At 44.0% G+C, this 18,958-nt stretch overlaps 1 protein-coding gene across 1 annotated transcript; it reads left to right on the forward strand.

Moving 5' to 3' along the window:
• Window positions 1–272: 272 nt before the first annotated feature.
• Window positions 273–16,432, forward strand: LOC132807301 (serine/threonine-protein kinase PDIK1L-like; the record flags this gene model as incomplete). The annotated part of the gene is made up of 4 exons (XM_060821567.1): window positions 273–818; window positions 6,848–7,064; window positions 11,613–11,800; window positions 16,403–16,432. Coding segments are annotated over exons 1-4 (981 nt in total), but the record flags the coding sequence as incomplete, so codon positions are not given.
• Window positions 16,433–18,958: the final 2,526 nt, after the last annotated feature.

The following is an 18,958-nucleotide window of genomic DNA, read 5'->3' on the forward strand; positions in this document are numbered from 1 at the left end:
TTGTTAAGAGTTGGGTATTTTAAAAGTACAACGTGCATTTGATGTTACCTTCCCATGGCTATTAGTCACGTTATTTTTGTTGAGGTATTTAACCCATCGTTTGTTCCTAGAAACAGATAGCTTCCTCACAAATACTTGGGTGATAGAAGGTTTAATTTCAAGCCATGGTTTCATTTTTTCGAGAATAAATTCTTCGTTTAGCGGCGGAATTTCCGGATTAATGCGGTAGGGTTTCAGGAGTTGGCGGTGGCCGGGTGGAGAGCCAGGCTGAGATGGAGAAACCATGCCACTATGAGATTGTTGGGGAACTCGGCCGAGGGAGTTATGGGACTGTGTACGAAGCAAGACATTGCAAGAGCCGGGTTAAAGTCGCCTTGAAAAAAGTGCTGTGTAACTCTCCCGAATCTTCGGAACTGGCTCTGCAGGAGTTCTGGGCGCTGAGCAGGGTGAAGCAGAGGCACCAGAACGTGATCTCACTCCATGAGTGCATCCTGCAAAAGGAGCAGGTCATCCAGAAGATCAGGAAGGAACCTCCGGAATCAGACAACCACTTGCTCCTCATCGAGACTTGCCTTAAGGGGAAGTGTTGCTTCGACCCTGGAACCACCCCCCTCTTGTGGTTTGTGATGGAGTTCTGTGATGGGGGCAATATGAATGACTACTTGCTGAGCAGAGACACTGACCGAAGGCTGAACAGTCACTTCATACAGCAGCTCGCCGCTGCTGTGGTGTTCCTGCATCTCAATCAGATCATTCATAGAGACCTCAAACCAGACAATGTCCTCATTGTTAACACTCCAACCGGACCCCTCTTAAAGGTGAGGAGTGAGGTTATTATTCGTTTACACTAGAGGGTAATTTAGAGGAATTGTTGGCACTTCACTTATGGAGAAAGTGAGGACTGCAGATGCTGGAGAGTCAGCGGAAAAGCACAGCAGGTCAGGCAGTATCGGAGGAGCAGGAGAGTGGATGTTTCAGGCATAAGCCCTTCAGGAATGTTCTGGTGACTTTGACCCACTGTCTGCACAGGTTCTGATACCTGGCACCAATTGTCTGTCTGTGCCCATATTCCTACAGATTGCCTTCTATCCAATGTCCTCTTGAATGCCTTTATCTCCTTTTGTGACTTTAGGAAGACAGTGCTGTGTCCACTTTTTTCTTTGTTTGTTGTTTTATCTAAATACATTTCAATGAGAATATTGAAGGTATGGTAAGTAAGTTTGCAGATGACATCAAAATTGGTGGTCTAGTGGACAGCAAAGAAGGTTATTTAAGATTATGATCACTTTGGCTGAGGAATGGCAAATGGATTTTAACTTGGATAAATGTGAAGGATTTATTTTGCTAAAACAAAAGAGGACCAGATTTAATAGTTTATGGTAGGGCCCTTGATAGTGTTGTAGAACAGACCTAGAGGTACAGATACATAATTCTTTTGAAGTTTATTTCACACAAATAAGGTGGTTAGCATGCCTGCAGTCGCTGTTCACTACTTTTGATTATAGGAATTGGGATATCATGTTAATGTTGTGCAGGACATTTGTAAGATCTCTTCTGTAGTACAGTATGGTGTACTGTACTGTGTATTGTTTTGGTTGCCTGTTTAGAGTAAGGACATCATTAAACTGGAGATGGTTCAGAAAAGACTTATCTGGTTGTCGCTGGAATGGAGGGTTTTTATATGGAGAGTCTTTTTCCATTGGAGCATAGGTGTTTGAAAGGTGTCCTTTGTAAAGCTCTAAAATCGTGAAGGCAGGTGTCTTTTTCCCTAGGGTGGGGAATTTCACATGTTTAAAGTGAGAGGACAAAGGCTTTAGGGGCAATTTTGTTTTTGTGTGTGGAATGAACTTCTAGAGGAAGTAGCGGATGTGGGTACAGTAACAATGGTCAAAAGACACTTTGAATAAGAAATATTTGGAGGGTTATGAGCCAATCATAAGCAGGTGGGATTATGGTTGGCATGGGTTGGCATGGACTGGCTGGACTGAAGGATCGGTTTCTGGACTCTGACAAAGTGCTTCACCGCCAATAAAGTGTAATAATTTTATGAAAGATACCAGTTTGTGTCAAACTGTCTCTGAGACAGACAAGAACATCAGAATAACCAAGCAATCTATTTTCCATGTTGTAGTATCAATATTGTTGAGAGCTGTTGATCTCTACTTCATGTAAGACCTTAACAAATAGGAGCAGGAGTTTTCCGTTTGGTTTCTTGAGTCGTCTGTTTCATTATTCAGTAGGATTATAGCTGATCTGCTATTTCTCATCACCACTTTTCTGCTCTTTCCTCATAGTCCTTGATGCCCCTACTGATCAAGAATCTACATGTATCAGCCTTAAATGTGCATAAGGACTATATGGCAAAGAGACTAAAGTCTCTCAATCTCGAAAGAAGAAATGCCTCCCCATCTCAGTCCCAAATTGGTGCCCCTTTTTATTTTGAGACTTAACCCCCTGATCCTATGTTGCACCAAGAAGGGAACCATCCTCCACCTCTACCCTGTCAAGCTCATTAAGAATCTTTGTTTCAATAAGATCACTTTTTTTAAACTCCAATGAGTAGAGTCCCAACTTCTTTAGCCTTTGTTCAAAAGACAGCCTGTCCATACAAGGAATCCTCCTGGTGAACCTTTTTTTTGAGTTAACTCCAGTTAACTTCTACCTTTTTCTCTTGCAACTAATACATCTGGATCTTTTGCATCTGGTACTCAGTGTGGTGACTGGATCTTAAAATGCAGTTGCACAGTCCAGAATTTATGCATCTTTTGTAAATGGACTTGAACCTATGACCTTGAGATCAATGTACAAACTAAGTCATTTTCTTTCTGAGGATTCACTCTAACTTTTAAGGACCCAGTCACTGTAACCTACTGACTCCATTACCTATTATCCATTCAGACCTCGGCTACTGATTAGAATCTAATTTTCCCATTAGAAAGAAGCCTTGCAATCTTGAACCTGAAATGTAATTCTTTCTTCACCCTGGAAAAAAATAGCCTGACCTCATGAAATTATCTGTTTAAAATGCAGCTATCACCATTTTGAAATTCTTGTGATCAGTTGATAGTGCACAATCCTGCTCTATTGTAGGTCCACACCTATTCTGAAAGGCCCATATTCACTCACTCTTGGATTCTTTTTACCCCACTTTCCCACACCTTTTGTTTTAAATGTACATTTTAATCTGAATTGTTACAGAATAAGCTGGAAAATATCCTGTCCCTGATATATGCTTACTCTGGCATAAACATTTCAGTTCACACTTTTTGGGGGAAAAAAAATTACTCAGACCAGATCTGACCATCATTCCTCTTAATATATTTGTAAGTTAGTACAACTTAAACATTCAAAGTTGTCATAATTTTAAAAAGTGAGCTATTGCAAAACATTAAGCTGAGTAGATTTTAGTGTGGATCTAATTGAAAAGTTATTAATGGCAATAGTTAAATGATAAAATTGGAAAGAAATCACAAGCTGTTCGCTCAACTGAGACATGGACCCTGGCTTTTAATATTGGCTGCAACAGCTTTTTAAATTGACTGACTGTAGCAGATGTAAGTTTCTTTTTATAAGTATCTTTACAACAGTGTCCTAGCTTACAGGCTGAGTAAGTAGTTGAACCAGGATCCTGCATTTGTATCCAAGCTCATGGATACAAAGTTCAATTTACGTGTTTTTGATTCCCGGAGAACAGCATCTTGAGGGGCTAAGAGATGAAAGTGAACTGGGCTCAGATGAGATTAAAGTATGAGAACAAAAATGAAAAATTGCAAAGGTGGAGGGCTGAGTGATTTTATATTTGATTTAAAACCTGAAGCAGACTAATACGACTGTGTAAAACCCAGGATGCTGTTGTGCAACGAGGCCACAAATCAGTTTCCATATTTAAAAATACTTCTGGATATCAATTTAGTGTGGAGGGTTGACTTCTGCAGGAGAGAAGCTAGGTTTGAGAGAGGGAGAATGGGATTGTTTTTGTTAGGATGGGGTCATTGTAACACTCCTGTTACCATAATTTCAGGGGATTAACCCTGGCTCTGTGAAGAGTGCAGGAGGGCATTCTAGGAAGCAGTAAAGGAATACCTGAAAATAAGATATCAACCCAGTGAAGCCGTCAAACAGCATAAGCAGCAAGTAACAGCTATAGATCCCACAACTGATGGATCATCTCTTAGCTCTGCAGTCCTACTACACATACCGTCAAGAATGGTAGTGGACAATTAAACAAGCCCATGGAGAAGGAAGGCCCATAAACAACCCCATCATCAATAATAGAGTCCCACACATCTGTGCAGAATATAAGACTGAAGTATTCACAGCAATCTTCAGCCAGTAATGCTGACTGGATGATCCATCTCAGCCTCTTCAATGGTCCTCAGCATCCCAGAAACTAATCTCCTATAATTTGATTCACTCAGTGATATCAATAAATGGTTTGAGACACTGGCAAGTGCAAAGACTGTGGACCCTGAAATATTCTGGCAATATTTATGGAAGAGTTGTGCTCCAGAACTTACCACTCCCCTAGCCAAGCTTTTCTAGTAGTTACAGCACTAGCATCTACCCAATCAATGAGGAAAACCTGCCCTGATGTATCTTGTACACCAAGCAGGACAAATCCAACCCCGCCAATTACCATCCCATCAGTTTACTTCCATCATTTTGATGATTGAAAGCTGGCCTCCCCAATGCTATCAAACAGCATCTGCTCATTAACTGACTACCAGGGCTACTCTGCTCCTGACCTCATTATTACCTTGATTCAAACATGGACAAAACAGCTGAATTCCAGAGGTGAGGTGAGAGTGACCATCAAATGCAGCCTTGATGTCAAGGACTGACAGCAGAAACCCTAGCAATACTAGAATCCATGGGAATTGGGGGAAACTCTCTCTCTGGTTGGAGTCGTATCTGCCACTTAGGAAAGTAGTTGCGGTCAGTGGGGGTTCAGTCATCTCCGCTCTAGGACATCTCTGCAGTAGTTCCTCAGGATGATGTCCTAAGCCCAACTACTGACATTGCTTCCATAATAAGGTCGCAAGTGGGAATGTTCACACGTGATTGCACAATGTTTCAGCACCATTTGTGATGACTCCAATATTGAAACAGTCAGTGTTCAAATGCAACAAGGTCTGGACCATATCCAGGCTTGGGCTGAGAAACAGCAAGTAACAACTATGCTGCACAAACATCAGGCAGTTACCACCTCCAATAAGAATTAATCTACCTACTTCCCTTTTGCAATTCAATGGTATTTCCAATATTGAATACCCCACAATCCTGGTGTTTACCATTGACCAAAAACTCAAGTGGACTCACCACATGAATGGTCTCTAGAAGGGTAGGTCAGAGGGTATGAAAACTGTGGCAAGTGTCTCCCCATAGCCTGTCCACCATCTACAAGGCTTGAATCAGGAGTGTGATGGAAAGATCCCCATTGCCTGGAAGTATGCAGCTGCAGCAACACCAATCTTAACATATTCAGGACAAAGCAGCCAATTTGATTTGGCACCACATTCATTCCTTCCATTGCTAACGCTCAGCAGCAGTGTATATTATCTACAAGATGCACTGCAGAAATTCACCAAAAGTCTTTAGGTAGCACCTTTCATCTAGAAGATCTTGGGCAGTGGATATAGGGGAATGCCACCTCCTGTAAGTTCCCCTCCAAGCCATTTGCCATCTTGACTTGAAAACATACCGCTGTTCCTCTAATGTTACTGGGTCAAAATCCTGGAATTCCCCCCCTAAGGGCAGGTGGACTGTAACATTTCAAGAAAACAGCTCAGCACCACCACTTTCTCAAGAACAACTAGGGATGGGGAACAAATTTTGGCCAGCCAGCAGCACCCATGTCCCATAAGTTGTCAATAAAACATTCTTTAATATAGGTAACTACTCAAGTAGCTGCCTCCAGCGCAGTAATATTTCCGATTCCATGATCTTCCCTCTATCTGCTTTTTCCTGGCTTAGCAATGGACATCAAACACTCAATACCAGCCAAAAAATTGACAATGGTAATACTGCATGATAAACAATTTTTGGCAGGACATGCAAGGAAACTAAAGAATTACAAACTTCTAATTATAAATGTTGAGGGTTGCCAGCTGTTTTTTTTTTTACTTTTGATTTTCAGCTTCTGTTTTTTTTTGTAGCTGACCGAAATCAGTGCTGCCTTTCATTCAAATGTGGGAGATTGGATAGACTAACACCACTTCAATGTTGTCATTGCTGTAAACACCATCTCCTAGTTAGTTCTCAACCACTTTTTTTGAAAAGCGAATTTAAATTTCTGATTTGTACCGAATAATTTGAGTCTGAAATTCATTCATTGAGTTAATGACCTGAAGCAGACCGTGCGACAGTATTTAAAACTGGGGTAGATGGGTGGTGGAAAGAATAAAGGGGTGTAGGAACCAAACAATTAATGTATTAACACTGTTGTCATAGGAAGTTAAACACCATTATGGACATGCTATTTCTGTCCTGTAATTGCATGTTCCTCCTAAATTTTTGCTTCTCTTGTCCATAATGTGAAATCTACTGGCTTAAATCACAGGCCCATATGCTAAAATCCTGGTTTTATTAACCATCTGATTATATTCAGATGGCCAAGAGCAATGAATGTTTATCTTAAAAAGAGATTTGTAACAATCAAATGCTAATGCATCCCACAGAGATCCCCATTTCCCAACTCTTGGTATTTGGTCAGTAGTTTACTCTCCAACATGCAAATGTGAAAAAAAAAGCTTTTTGAGAAAATTGTTCTTTAAGCATGAACAGCATGGTAATTAATCAGTGAGAAAGTTTGCTTCAGTGTGTCCTCTGCTCACTTCTTGTATTCCAGGTGGCTGATTTTGGCTTGAGTAAATTGTGCCAGAATAAAGGCAGTGTGAATCAACGGCAAATGTCAACAGCATGCGGCTCTGATTTCTACATGGCACCAGAACTCTGGGAGGGGCAGTACTCTGCTAAAGTTGACATCTTTGCCCTTGGGATCATGTTCTGGGCCATAATTGAGAGAATCACGTTTCGAGATGCTGAAGTCAAGAAGGAGCTGCTGGGTGAGTGAATATCCACCATCTGTTGAAGTTGGTTGGGTGGGGTGTTGTTACTGGGTGCCAGAATTCTTCAAACACACCTCTGATAGCAAAGGTGACACCTTGAGCCTTCAAATATTGCCTTCCACCACAAGTAAGCTGTTTATCCACGTGGAACAGACCTCAAAATGAGCACCACTAGACCAACAAGGTTGTAACTTATACAGTGGATTAAAATCGAACAATTCTTCCGCCGCCTTCGCCTCCGTGCCTACTTTTTCAACCAAGACTCTCGCCCACCCTCTGACGACCCCTTCTCCCGCCTCAACACACCCCATCCACCTGGACACCCCGTGCTGGCCTCTTACCCGCCCTCGATCTCTTTATAGCCGACTGCCGCTGCGACATTAACCGACTCAACCTGTCCACCCCTCTCACCCACTCCAACCTCTCACCTGCAGAACGTGCAGCCCTCCACTCCAATCCCAACCTCACCATCAAAGCGGCAGATAAGGGAGGCGCGGTAGTAGTTTGGCACACCGACCTTTATACCGCTGAGGCCAAACGCAAGCTCGCGGACACCTCCTACTGCCCCCTTGACCATGACCCCACCTCCCACCACCAAACCATCATCTCCCAGACTATCCATAACCTCATCACCTCAGGGGATCTCCCATTCACTGCCTCCAACCTCATAGTCCCACAACCCCGCACCGTCCGTTTCTACCTCCTGGCCAAAATCCACAAACCTGACTGCCCCGGCCAACCCATTGTCTCAGCCTGCTCCTGCCCCACCGAACTCCTCTCCACATACCTCGACATGCTTCTGTCCCCCTTAGTCCAAGAACTCCCCACCTACGTTCGGGACACCACCCACACCCTCTACCTCCTCCATGATTTTCGATTCCCCGGTCCCCAAAGCCTTATCTTCTCGATGGACATCCAGTCCCTGTACACCTCCGTCCCCCATCACGAAGGACTCAAAGCCCTCTGCATCTTCCTTTCCCGCCGCACCAACCAGTACCCTTCCACTGACCCCCTCCTTCGACTGACTGAACTGGTCCTCACCCTGAACAACTTCTCTTTTCAATCCTCCCACTTCCTCCAAACTAAAGGAGTTGCCATGGGCACCCGCATGGGCCCCAGCTATGCCTGTCTCTTCGTAGGATATGTGGAACAATCCATCTTCCGCAACTACACTGGCACCACCCCCCACCTTTTCCTCTGCTACATCGATGACTGTATCGGCGCTGCCTCGTGCTCCCACGAGGAGGTTGAACAGTTCATCCACTTTACCAACACCTTCCACCCCGACCTCCAGTTCACCTGGACCGTCTCAGACTCCTCCCTCCCCTTCCTAGACCTTTCCATTTCTATCTTGGGCGACCGAATCAACACAGACATCTACTATAAACTGACTGACTCCCACAGCTACCTAGACTACACCTCCTCCCACCCTGCCCCCTGTAAAAACGCCATCCCATATTCCCAGTTCCTTTGTCTCCGCCGCATCTGCTCCCAGGAGGACCAGTTTCAATACCGTACAGCCCAGATGGCCGCCTCCTTCAAGGACTGCAGATTCCCCCCAGACGTGATCAACGATGCCCTCCACCGCATCTCCTCCACTTCCTTGCCCCTCCAACCGCCACCAGGACAGAACCCCACTGGTTCTCACCTACCACTCCACCAACCTCCGTATACAGCATATCATCCACCGCCATTTCCGCCACCTCCAAACGGACCCCACCACAAGGGATATATTTCTCTCCCCTCCCCTATCAGCGTTCCGGAAAGACCACTCCCTCCGTGACTCCCTCGTCAGGTCCACTCCCCCCACCAACCCAACCTCCACTCCCAGCACCATCCCCTGCAACCGCAAGAAATGCAAAACTTGCGCCCACACCTCCTCCCTTACTTCTCTAAGGCCCCAAGGGATCCTTCCATATCCGCCACAAATTCACCCGCACCTCCACACACATCATCTATTGCATCTGCTGCACCCGACGTGGCCTCCTCTATATTGGGGAGATGGGCCGCCTACTTGCGGAACGCTTCAGGGAACACCTCTGGGACCCCCAGACCAACCAACCCAACCATCCCGTGGCTCAACGCTTTAACTCCCCCTCCCACTCCACCAAGGACATGCAGGTCCTTGGACTCCTCCATCGCCAGAACATAACACGACAGTTGGAGGAAGAGTGCCTCATTTTCAGCCTGGGAACCCTCCAACCACAAGGGATGAACTCACATTTCTCCAGTTTCATTTCCCCTCCCCCCACCTTGTCTCAGTCGATTCCCACGAACTCAGCACCGCCCTCCTAACCTGCAATCTTCTTCCTAACCTCTCCGCCCCCACCCCACTCCGGCCTATCACCCTCACCTTGGCCTCCTTCCATCTATCACATTTCCATCGCCCCTCCCCCAAGTCCCTCCTCCCTACCTTTTATCTTAGCCTGCTGGACACACTTTCCTCATTCCTGATGAAGGGCTTATGCCCAAAACGCCGAATTTCCTGTTCCTTAGATGCTGTCTGACCTGCTGCGCTTTTCCAGCAACACATTTTCAGCTGTAACTTATACAGTGGCTTTAAAATAAAATGGCCCAAAAAATTCATGAAGTAACAACATCAAATGAAATTTTCTGGACCCTTTTAAGGAGACATTGGGCTAGGTGGATTTTGGGGAGTGGGAGACATGGAAAGGCTTGGATGAATCTCCAGAGCCTGAGGCCTAGGCAACTGCAGACAGTGATGAAGTGATTTTTAAAATTGGAGTTGCCTAAGAGACTGCAACCGGATGAATGCAGATTTCCTACAGAGTTAGTGTTATAGAAGGTTACGCAGATGTGGAGAGGCAGTATCCTGGAAGAATCTGATGTTAAACCAGGAGACCAGCTAACTCTTGAGCATAGGGGTGATGAGTGAATGGATGTGAATTAGGACATGCATAGACTTTTGGATAATGACGTTTGTAGAGGATAGAACATTGTTGATGGCCAGGAGTGTGCTAGAACAGTCAAACTTCCCGAAATGTAGGGATGATGGGTTCCAGTGTTGGGAAATAGGTTCTAATGATTGGCTAAAATCAGAAGCTTATCCCTAGGTCAAGTATGATACTTAGGTTGCAAATATTCTGTTTGTCACCTTCTCCTGGAAAGAATGGAGTTGGTTGAATGGACTGAGAAGTTGTGCTTTCTCTTTATAATTGGAGGAAACTTCTCATTCACAGTGGATGGTACAAGCAGTTTGATGATGAGGTGCTGGTGATGAATGTAGTGTCATCAAATTGCATGTGGAATCTGATGCTGTGGATCTTTGCATCATGTAGGTCATCCCTGAGCAATTGGCCTTTGCAAATTTAGGTGTTACAAGCCAGATACTTCATTGTTTCTGCACCTTTACATTAAAGTACTCAGTAAAGTAAAGCAGTAAAATAAAAAAAAATTGGAATGACACCAAAACAAATTGCTGGAGAAACTCAGTAAGTTGGGCAGCATCTGTATGAGAGAAAGTTTGATGTTGTTTGAGGTTAGTGACCCTCCTTCAAAAGACAAGGGCCACGATTCAAAATGTGAACTTTTTTTTTCAGATTTCTTTTTCTAGCATCCACAGTTGTATTTTAGTGGAATATCTGAGACTGACACTTGTATCTCTCCACAGGTGCTACCAGACCTGAATATTTGTTTTGTTGTTTCAGACCTAACTCTGCCTTAGAAATGTGATGCATTTTTCTCGCTACTCCGTTTATGATGGAGGTGCTGAAAGGTCCTATCTCAACGCCTGCATTCTCCATTGCCCCCCAGTCCAGCTCCTAAAGAAAAATGTTTTGATCTTACCCACTTTCTCAGTCAGGTTGACTTTCAATTGGAGGCTCTCTTTTTTTTTAACAAAATTCAAAGAGTTTTTTTTACTTAACTTAAAATTTTCTTTTTCAACTGCTGATATCAGGTTAGACTTTTGAACATGATTGGAATGTAAAATCAGTGACAATTGACTGTTACACAAATCCTCACCCAATTCAATGAAAGGACATGCTGTTAGACCACATCTTTAAGTGCCAGTTGTACACCCCAGGCAGCAACTTCACAACCGGCCTTGATTATTGTCCAGGTGAACAATAATTCATTGTTTTCACTCATGAATATTGAATCTTAACCTCATGAATAAAAGAATTGGAACACCCAAATATTCAAGTTACTCGATGTGATCTAAAACCAATATTTAATTTCACTGCAGTAACCTTCCATCAGATTACAGCAAAATGTGAACCATTCCAGCTTCACAAAGAAAGGAAGGGGATTCATCCATAATTAGCCTGTAAACTTTTCTCCCCCATTCACTATAATTTTGCATTTTGCCACTTTTCCCTCTGTCCAATTTTGGATGTTGTCCGTCTGGCCTGATCTTTCCTAATCTCATTTTCTATTGTCTACCCAAGATTCTGGTATTTTTCCAGTGGTTGGACTCGCTCCATTTCCAGAAAGGGAATAGGATAACTGAAATGTTGAATTTTTAAGGGGTGTTGGGTGGTATCCGAACCTTCTAATGTGGGATGTTTGGGTTTGCTTTTGCAGGTATATATCTTTCTCAGGGGCATGAATTGATCCCTGTGGGAAAGGCATTAGTGGAAAACCCCAGCCTGCAGCTTCCAATTCCTTTGAATAGTAAAAGGACTATGAATAAAGATATCAAGAAACTTCTAAGGGACATGCTGGCATTTAACCCACAAGAACGACCAGATGCCTTCAGCCTACAGGAACAAGTTGAGTATGTCTTCAGGAACAAGATGATTCTCCCCTGAACCACCTACAAACTTCTTCTTGTTGATCTATGGGAAGATTTGAATGAATATGAACTTATCCACAGAGCTGACACTGGACTAGTTTTTAGATATTATGCTGGATGCTTACTAATGTAAAGTTTTGGGGCTTGTACATAGAATTGATGTGTATTGAGTTGAGGTGTACACATTCAGTACAGTTCATGTCTCAAAAGCAACTTTTTTCAAATATTTGTAAGAAATAAAGGACCGAATCAGTTTTATTTGGACTATGAATGACTGTGGTGAGTGGGTATGGCTGTTTGGGTTCTTGTGTATTTGCACACTCTTCAATAATTATACTTTAGCTACTGGCTACCCACAAAGCAAAGGTAACTTTCTTTTCATGACCTATTGCTTATTATATGTCAGGATAATACTGTACTTCACTAGGTTGATAAACTAATCTATCTCATGGATTGTCTCCATTCAAACTGAGATCAGGACAGCTCCAAGTAGTGACCTTTGTTCAGATTGGTACCACTTTCATCTTCCCAGTTCTCAGAAGGATAGTTATTTGATTTTAAATCTTTACAGTGTATATGCCAAGACTTGTCACTCTGGTTTGATTTTGTTGATCTGGTTTGTAATGTTTTTATCAACTTGTCCAGACTTATGACACATCTTTGAACCAGGTAGGACTTGAACCCAGGCCTCTTGGCCCAGAGGTAAGGTCACTACCACCTAAGCACAAGAGTCCAGTTCTGCCTTGTAACCTGGAGTAAACGGCACTATGCCAGGGATTGTATGCTACTACCTGACTTTCATTTCCTTAATGTTTTGGGACACTGCTTTGATGTTGGATCCCTCTTCCTTTTTACCGTTGGTAGACTGAATTTTCTCTCTTGATTGGAAATGTGCAATTTATTTTTGTTGTTGTTGTTGTTGTAAATCTGAATTTTGAGAATCTTGTCCTGGAATTTTCCAGGACTACTTACTTTTTATTTTTGTCCCCTGGGCTGGGGTTTAAAAAAGTGCGCACAATCTGTGCTGGATTCCAGGTTTGTTGGGAGACCATTGCAGTCTGTTTTGATTTCAGTAGAACTCCTATTTACATGCAATGTTTTGGGTGCTTGTCTGAGGCTTATTGTCTGTATTATGTACATAAGTTACACTAGGTCTTTAGGCAATTGAACACATTAATAGTTTCTGTTTGTCTATCTATGACGTTTCTGAACCTGATGTTGAAATGTCAACTTTTTACCTCAAACAGGTATCCTGCAACTAGACCACAGGATAATACCCTATCACACAAAACTCTACTCTGCTGTCAGGAAGTTAGTCTTTTAACAAAAAACACCATAACTACTGAGAATGCAATAAACCTCCTGAACTGCACAGACCAGTGACATAACCTTTATGCACTCTCACAGCAGAGCAGGTAAGGGCTGTTTGGCAGTGGCTGCTTGAAGACTCGGTGAAGTTTGTTTAACGGTTTAAATTTGAAAGTTTTTTTTTAATAAATGCGCGGAGCGGACCCAGAAGCTGGTGTAGCGCAAGCTTACCTGGGTAAGTTGTTTTCCTATAAAGGCGTGCAGGAGAGGAACCCGAAGCACTACAGAGGTAGAGCCTCCCACCCGCCCTCCTCCTCTCTCCTAATAATAAGACCCGTTGTGGTAAGAAGATAAGTGCTGCATTTTGCTTATTCTAGTGTTTAGACCTAGTTTTTTTTTAAAAGGTACTTTTAGAGGGCTGGCAGTGAAGGCAGTGCAATGTTCCTCTTGCAACATGTTTGAGGTGAGGGATGCCATGGTCGTCCCTGCTGATTACACTTGCAGGAAGTGCACCCATCTCCAGCTCCTCCAAGACCGTGTTAGGGACTGGAGTTGGAGTTGGAGTTGGATGAACTTAGGATCATTCGGGAGGCAGAGGGGGTCATAGATCGGAGCTTTAGGGAAGTAACTCCAAAGATTGCAGTCAGATGGGTGACAGTGAGGGGGAGTGGGAGGAAGCAGCCAGTGCAGGGACCCATTGCGGCCGTTCCCCTCAAGAACAAGTATACCGTTTTGGATACTTGTGGGGGAGACGACTTACCAGGGGTAAGCAATGGTGTTCAAGCCTCTGGCACGGAGCCTATCCCCGTTGCTCAGAAGGGAAGGGTGGAGAAGAGCAGAGCAATAGTTATTGGAGACTTGATAGTTCGGGGCACAATTAGGTGGTTTTGTGGGGGCGAGGGAGACTCACGTTTGGAATGTTGCCTCCCAGGTGCAAGGGTACGTGATGTCTCTGATCGTGTTTTCCGGGTCCTTAAGGGGGAGGGAGAGCAGCCCGAAGTCATGGTCCACATTGGAACCAATGACCTAGGTAGGAAGAAGTATGAGGATGTTAGGCAGGCTTTCAGGGAGCTAGGTTGGAAGCTCAGAGTTAGAACAAACAGAATTGTTGTCTCTGGTTTGTTCCCGTGCCATGTGATAGAGAGTCAAGGAATAGGGAGAGAGAGCAGTTAAATGCATGGCTACAGGGATGGTGCAGGAGGGAGGGATTCCGGTTTCTGGATAACTGGGGTTCTTTCTGGGGAAGATGGGACCTCTATAAACAGGATGGTCTTCACCTGAACCTGAGGGGCACCAGTATTCTTGGGGGGAGGTTTGCTAGTGCTCTTTCGGGGGGTTTAAACTAACTCTGCAGGGGCGTGGGAACCTAGACTGTAGCTTTAGGGTGCAGGACCTGGAGTGTAGGGAGGTTAGGAACATGGCATCAATCTCGAAGGAGGGTGCATGTAAACAGGAAGGTGGCTTGAAGTGTGTATACTTCAATGCGAAAAGTATACTTAATAACATAGGTGAACTTGCAGTGTGGGTTGGTACCTGGGATTTCGATGTTGTGGCTATTACGGAGACATGGGTAGAACAGGGACAAGATTGGTTGTTGCAGGTTCCAGGGCTTAAATATTTTAGTAGGGTCAGAGGTGGGGGTAAAAGAGGGGGAGGTGTGGCATTGCTTGTCAAAGATAGTATTACAGCGGTGGAAAGGATGATGGATGAAGACTCGCCATCTGAGGTCGTTTGGGCTGAGCTTAGAAATAGGAAAGATGAGGTCATGCTGTTAGGAGTTTTCTACAGGCCTCCTAATAGTCCTACATATGTAGAAGAAAGGATTGCGAGGATGATTCAGGAGAAGAGTGAAAGTAGCGGGTAGTTGTTATGGGGGCTTTAACTTTCCAGATATTGACTGGGAAAGCTATAGCTCGAGTTCGTTAGATGGGTCGGTGTTTGTCCAATGTGTGCAGGAGGGTTTCCTGACACAATATGTAGACAGGCCAACAAGAGATGAGGCCATACTGGATTTGGTTCTGGGTAACGAACCAGGCCAGATGTTAGAATTGGAGGTAGGTGAGCACTTTGGGGACAGTGACCACAATTCGGTGACTCTTACTCTAGTGATGGAGAGGGATAATTGTGCACTACAGGGCAAGAGTTATAGCTGGGGGCAGGGAAGTTATGATGCGGTGAGGCATGCGTGGATTGGAAAAGTAGGCTTCAAGGGAAGGGTGCAATCGATATGTGGAGCTTGTTTAAGGAACAACTATTGAGTGTCCTTGATAAGTATGTACCTGTCAGGTAGGGAGGAAAGGGTCGTGTGAGGGAGCCGTGGTTTAATAAGGAATTGGAATCCCTTGTTAAAGGGAAGAGGGTGGCATATGTAAAGATGAGGCGTGAAGGTTCAATTGGGGCGATTGAGAGTTATAAGGTAGCCAGGAAGGATCTAAAGAGAGCTAAGAGCAGCAAGGAGGGGACATGAAAAGTCCTTGGTTGGTAGGATTAGGGAAAACCCAAAGGCTTTCTATAAGTATGTCAGGAATAAAAGAATGACTAGGGTAGGAATAGGTCCAGTCAAGGATAGCAGTGGGAAGTTGTGCGTGGAGGCTGAAGAAATTGGGGAGACACTGAATGAATACTTTTCGTCAGTATTCACTCATGAACAGGACATTGTTGCCGATGTGAATATTGAGTCACAATTAATTAGAATGGATGGCTTTGAGATATGTAGGGAAGAGGTGTTGGAAATTCTGAAAAGGGTGAATATAGAGAAGTCCCCTGGGCCTGATGGCATTTATCCTAGGATTCTCTGGGAAGCAAGGGAGGAGATTGCAGAGCCATTTGCCTTGATTTTTATGTCCTCGTTGTCCAAAGGAATAGTGCCAGAAGACTGGAGGATAGCAAATGTGGTTCCCTTGTAGCCGGTGAGTCTTACCTCTGTTGTGGGCAAAGTCTTAGAGAGAATTGTAAGGGATAGGATTTATGAACATCTGGATAGGAATAATGTGATCAAGGATAATCAGCATGGTTTTGTGAAGGGCAGGTCGTGCCTCACAAACCTTATTGAATTCTTTGAGAAGGTGACTGAGGAGGTGGACCAGGGTAAAGCAGTAGATGTGGTGTATATGGATTTTAGTAAGGTGTTTGATAAGGTTCCCCATGGTAGGCTACTGCAAAAAATAGAGGTATGGCATTGAGGGTAAATTGGAGGTTTGGATTAGGAATTGGCTGGCTGGAAGAAGGCAGAGGGTAGTAGTTGATGGTAAAGGTTCATCTTGGAGTGCAGTTACTAGCGGTGTTCTGCAAGGATCTGTTTTGGGACCATTGCTGTTGATCATTTTTATAAATGACCTGGAGGAGGGGCTAGAAGGTTGGGTGAGCAAGTTTGCGGATGATACGAAAGTCGGTGGAGTTGTTGACAGTGAGGAAGGATGTGGCAGGTTACAGCAGGATATAGATAAGCTGCAGAGCTGGGCAGAAAGGTGGCAAATGGAGTTCAATGTAGCTAAGTGTGAAGTGATTCAGTTTAGTAAGAGTAACAAGAAGTTGGGGTACTGGGCTAATGGTCGGATACTTGGTAGTGTGGATGAGCAGAGAGATCTTGGTGTCCATGTACACAGATCTCTGAAAGTTGCCACCCAGGTAAATAGTGCTGTGAAGAAGGCATATGGCGTACTGGCTTTTATTGGTAGAGGAATTGAGTTCCGGAGTCCTGAGGTCATGTTGCAGTTGTATAAGACTCTGGTGCGGCCACATCTGGAGTATTGTGTGCCGTTTTGGTCGCCATACTATAGGAAGGATATGGAGGCACTGGAACGGGTGCAAAGGAGGTTTACCAGGATGTTGCTTGGTATGGTAGGAAGATCGTATGAGGAAAGGCTGAGGCACTTGGGGCTGTTTTCATTGGAGAAAAGGTTTAGGGGGTGACTTGATAGTGTACAAGATGATTAGGGGTTTAGATAGGGTTGACCATGAGAACCTTTTTCCGCATATGGAGTCAGATATTACAAGGGGGCATAGCTTTAAATTAAGGGGTGGTAGGTATAGGACTGATGTTAGGGATAGATTCTTTACTCAGCGAGTCGTGAGTTCATGGAATGCCCTGCCAGTAACATTGGTGGACTCTCCCTCTTTATGGGTATTTAAACAGGCATTGGATAGGCACATGGAGGATAGTGGGCTAGTATAGGTTAGGCGGGCTTGGATCGGCGCAACATCGAGGGCTGAAGGGCCTGCACTGCGCTGTATTTTTCTATGTTCTATGACTGGGATACAGTGGTCTGTACACTGAAATAATTTTAACAAATCCTAAGAACAGTATACCTGCATCCAAAAAAGCTTCAACTTCCCCTTTTTTTATTTACACAAACTCTTAAGAGACAAGGGGTGGTCAGTGATTGAATAGAAAGATAGTGATGAAAAGGTTCTTATGACCTGATTTTGAGTTTGAATTTGTCCCCACCCATCTCTGTATAGAACAGATAAAGTAATAAAACCTCTCTCTCCTATCAATACCAGGAGTTGAAACTGATGAAATGAAACCACCTAGCTTGATTTAACTTTTTGCTTTGGGTGAATCACTTGCAGTCTCTGCACCTACTACTAAAACAGTCCATCATCTCTGAATTTCAATCACAAGGTTGGTGGCTGTTATGTTGACCAGCCCAGAACTGATGGACTGAAGAGCCCTTTTGTGCTGTAACTCTATGATAGCTGTTACAGGAGTGGTAGTAATGGACAACATAAATGAACTTCTGGGAAGCTCTGGTGAAAACGTCATTCTGTAACTGTAAAACTATGAAGTATTAATTAATCTGTTAGCTAAATCCTGCCAAGAAGCTCAACATCTTGCAGGAGAGTGCACTCAGCTTGACTGACCTCTTATACACTACCTTGAACATTGACTCCCTCCACCAGTGGTGTACAGTGGTAGTAAACGTAAACATAAGATGTTGGAGAAACTCTGCAGGTCTGGCAGCGTCTATGAAAACAGAAATTAACATTTCCAGATTGGTATGACTCTTCAGAACTGGAAAGGTGTCAGAAATTGCATCTGTCAAAAGTATTTTTAAAAAGGTATTTTGTCCATCCTAGTCCACTCCTGTCATTTCCCAATCATATCTTGCTTCCCATGATATCTTCCCATGCAATAGCAGGTGTAACAGTTGCCCATTCATCATCACCTCCGCAAGGCCCTAAATACACCACCTAGCTGAAACAATGTTTCAAATATACTAATTTTGATCTAATCTTTACATAAGAAACACCAAATACTGACTAGAACACTTCCACTCTGTCCCTGACCTCCAGTTATTTGCCATTTTCAATAAACTGTCCTGCTAACATTTAGAATTCCCTACAAGTCCACACCGGCCCTGCAAAGAGTGGCCCTTCAAAGAGTAACCCACCCAGACCCATTCTCCTACCCTATTTCTCTATATTTACCTCCTGACTAATGCACCTAACCAACACATCCCTAAACACTATGGGCAATTTAGCATAGCCAGTTCATCTAATTCGTACACTTTTTTGGATTGCGGGCAGAAGCCAGAGGAAACTCCCAGGGAGAATATGCAAACTCCACACATTTAGTGGCCCGAGGCTGGAATCGAACCTGGGTCCCTAGGGCCGTGAGGCAGCAGTGCTAACCACCGAGCCTTTCTGTTCTGAGCCTGGTGCAATATTCCAAGTTCTAGGAACAACATTGCACTTTACAGCCTTAAATTCCCTGCACTGCAAAAAGAGGCTATTTGGCACACTGAGTATGCACTGAACCTTCAAACAGCATCCCAGTAACTCTGCATTGGGTTTTTACCCTGGTATTCCTCTTAATGTTCACATC

The sequence above is a fragment of the Hemiscyllium ocellatum genome, chromosome 3, assembly GCF_020745735.1.
Source record: "Hemiscyllium ocellatum isolate sHemOce1 chromosome 3, sHemOce1.pat.X.cur, whole genome shotgun sequence".
NCBI lineage: Eukaryota > Metazoa > Chordata > Chondrichthyes > Orectolobiformes > Hemiscylliidae > Hemiscyllium > Hemiscyllium ocellatum.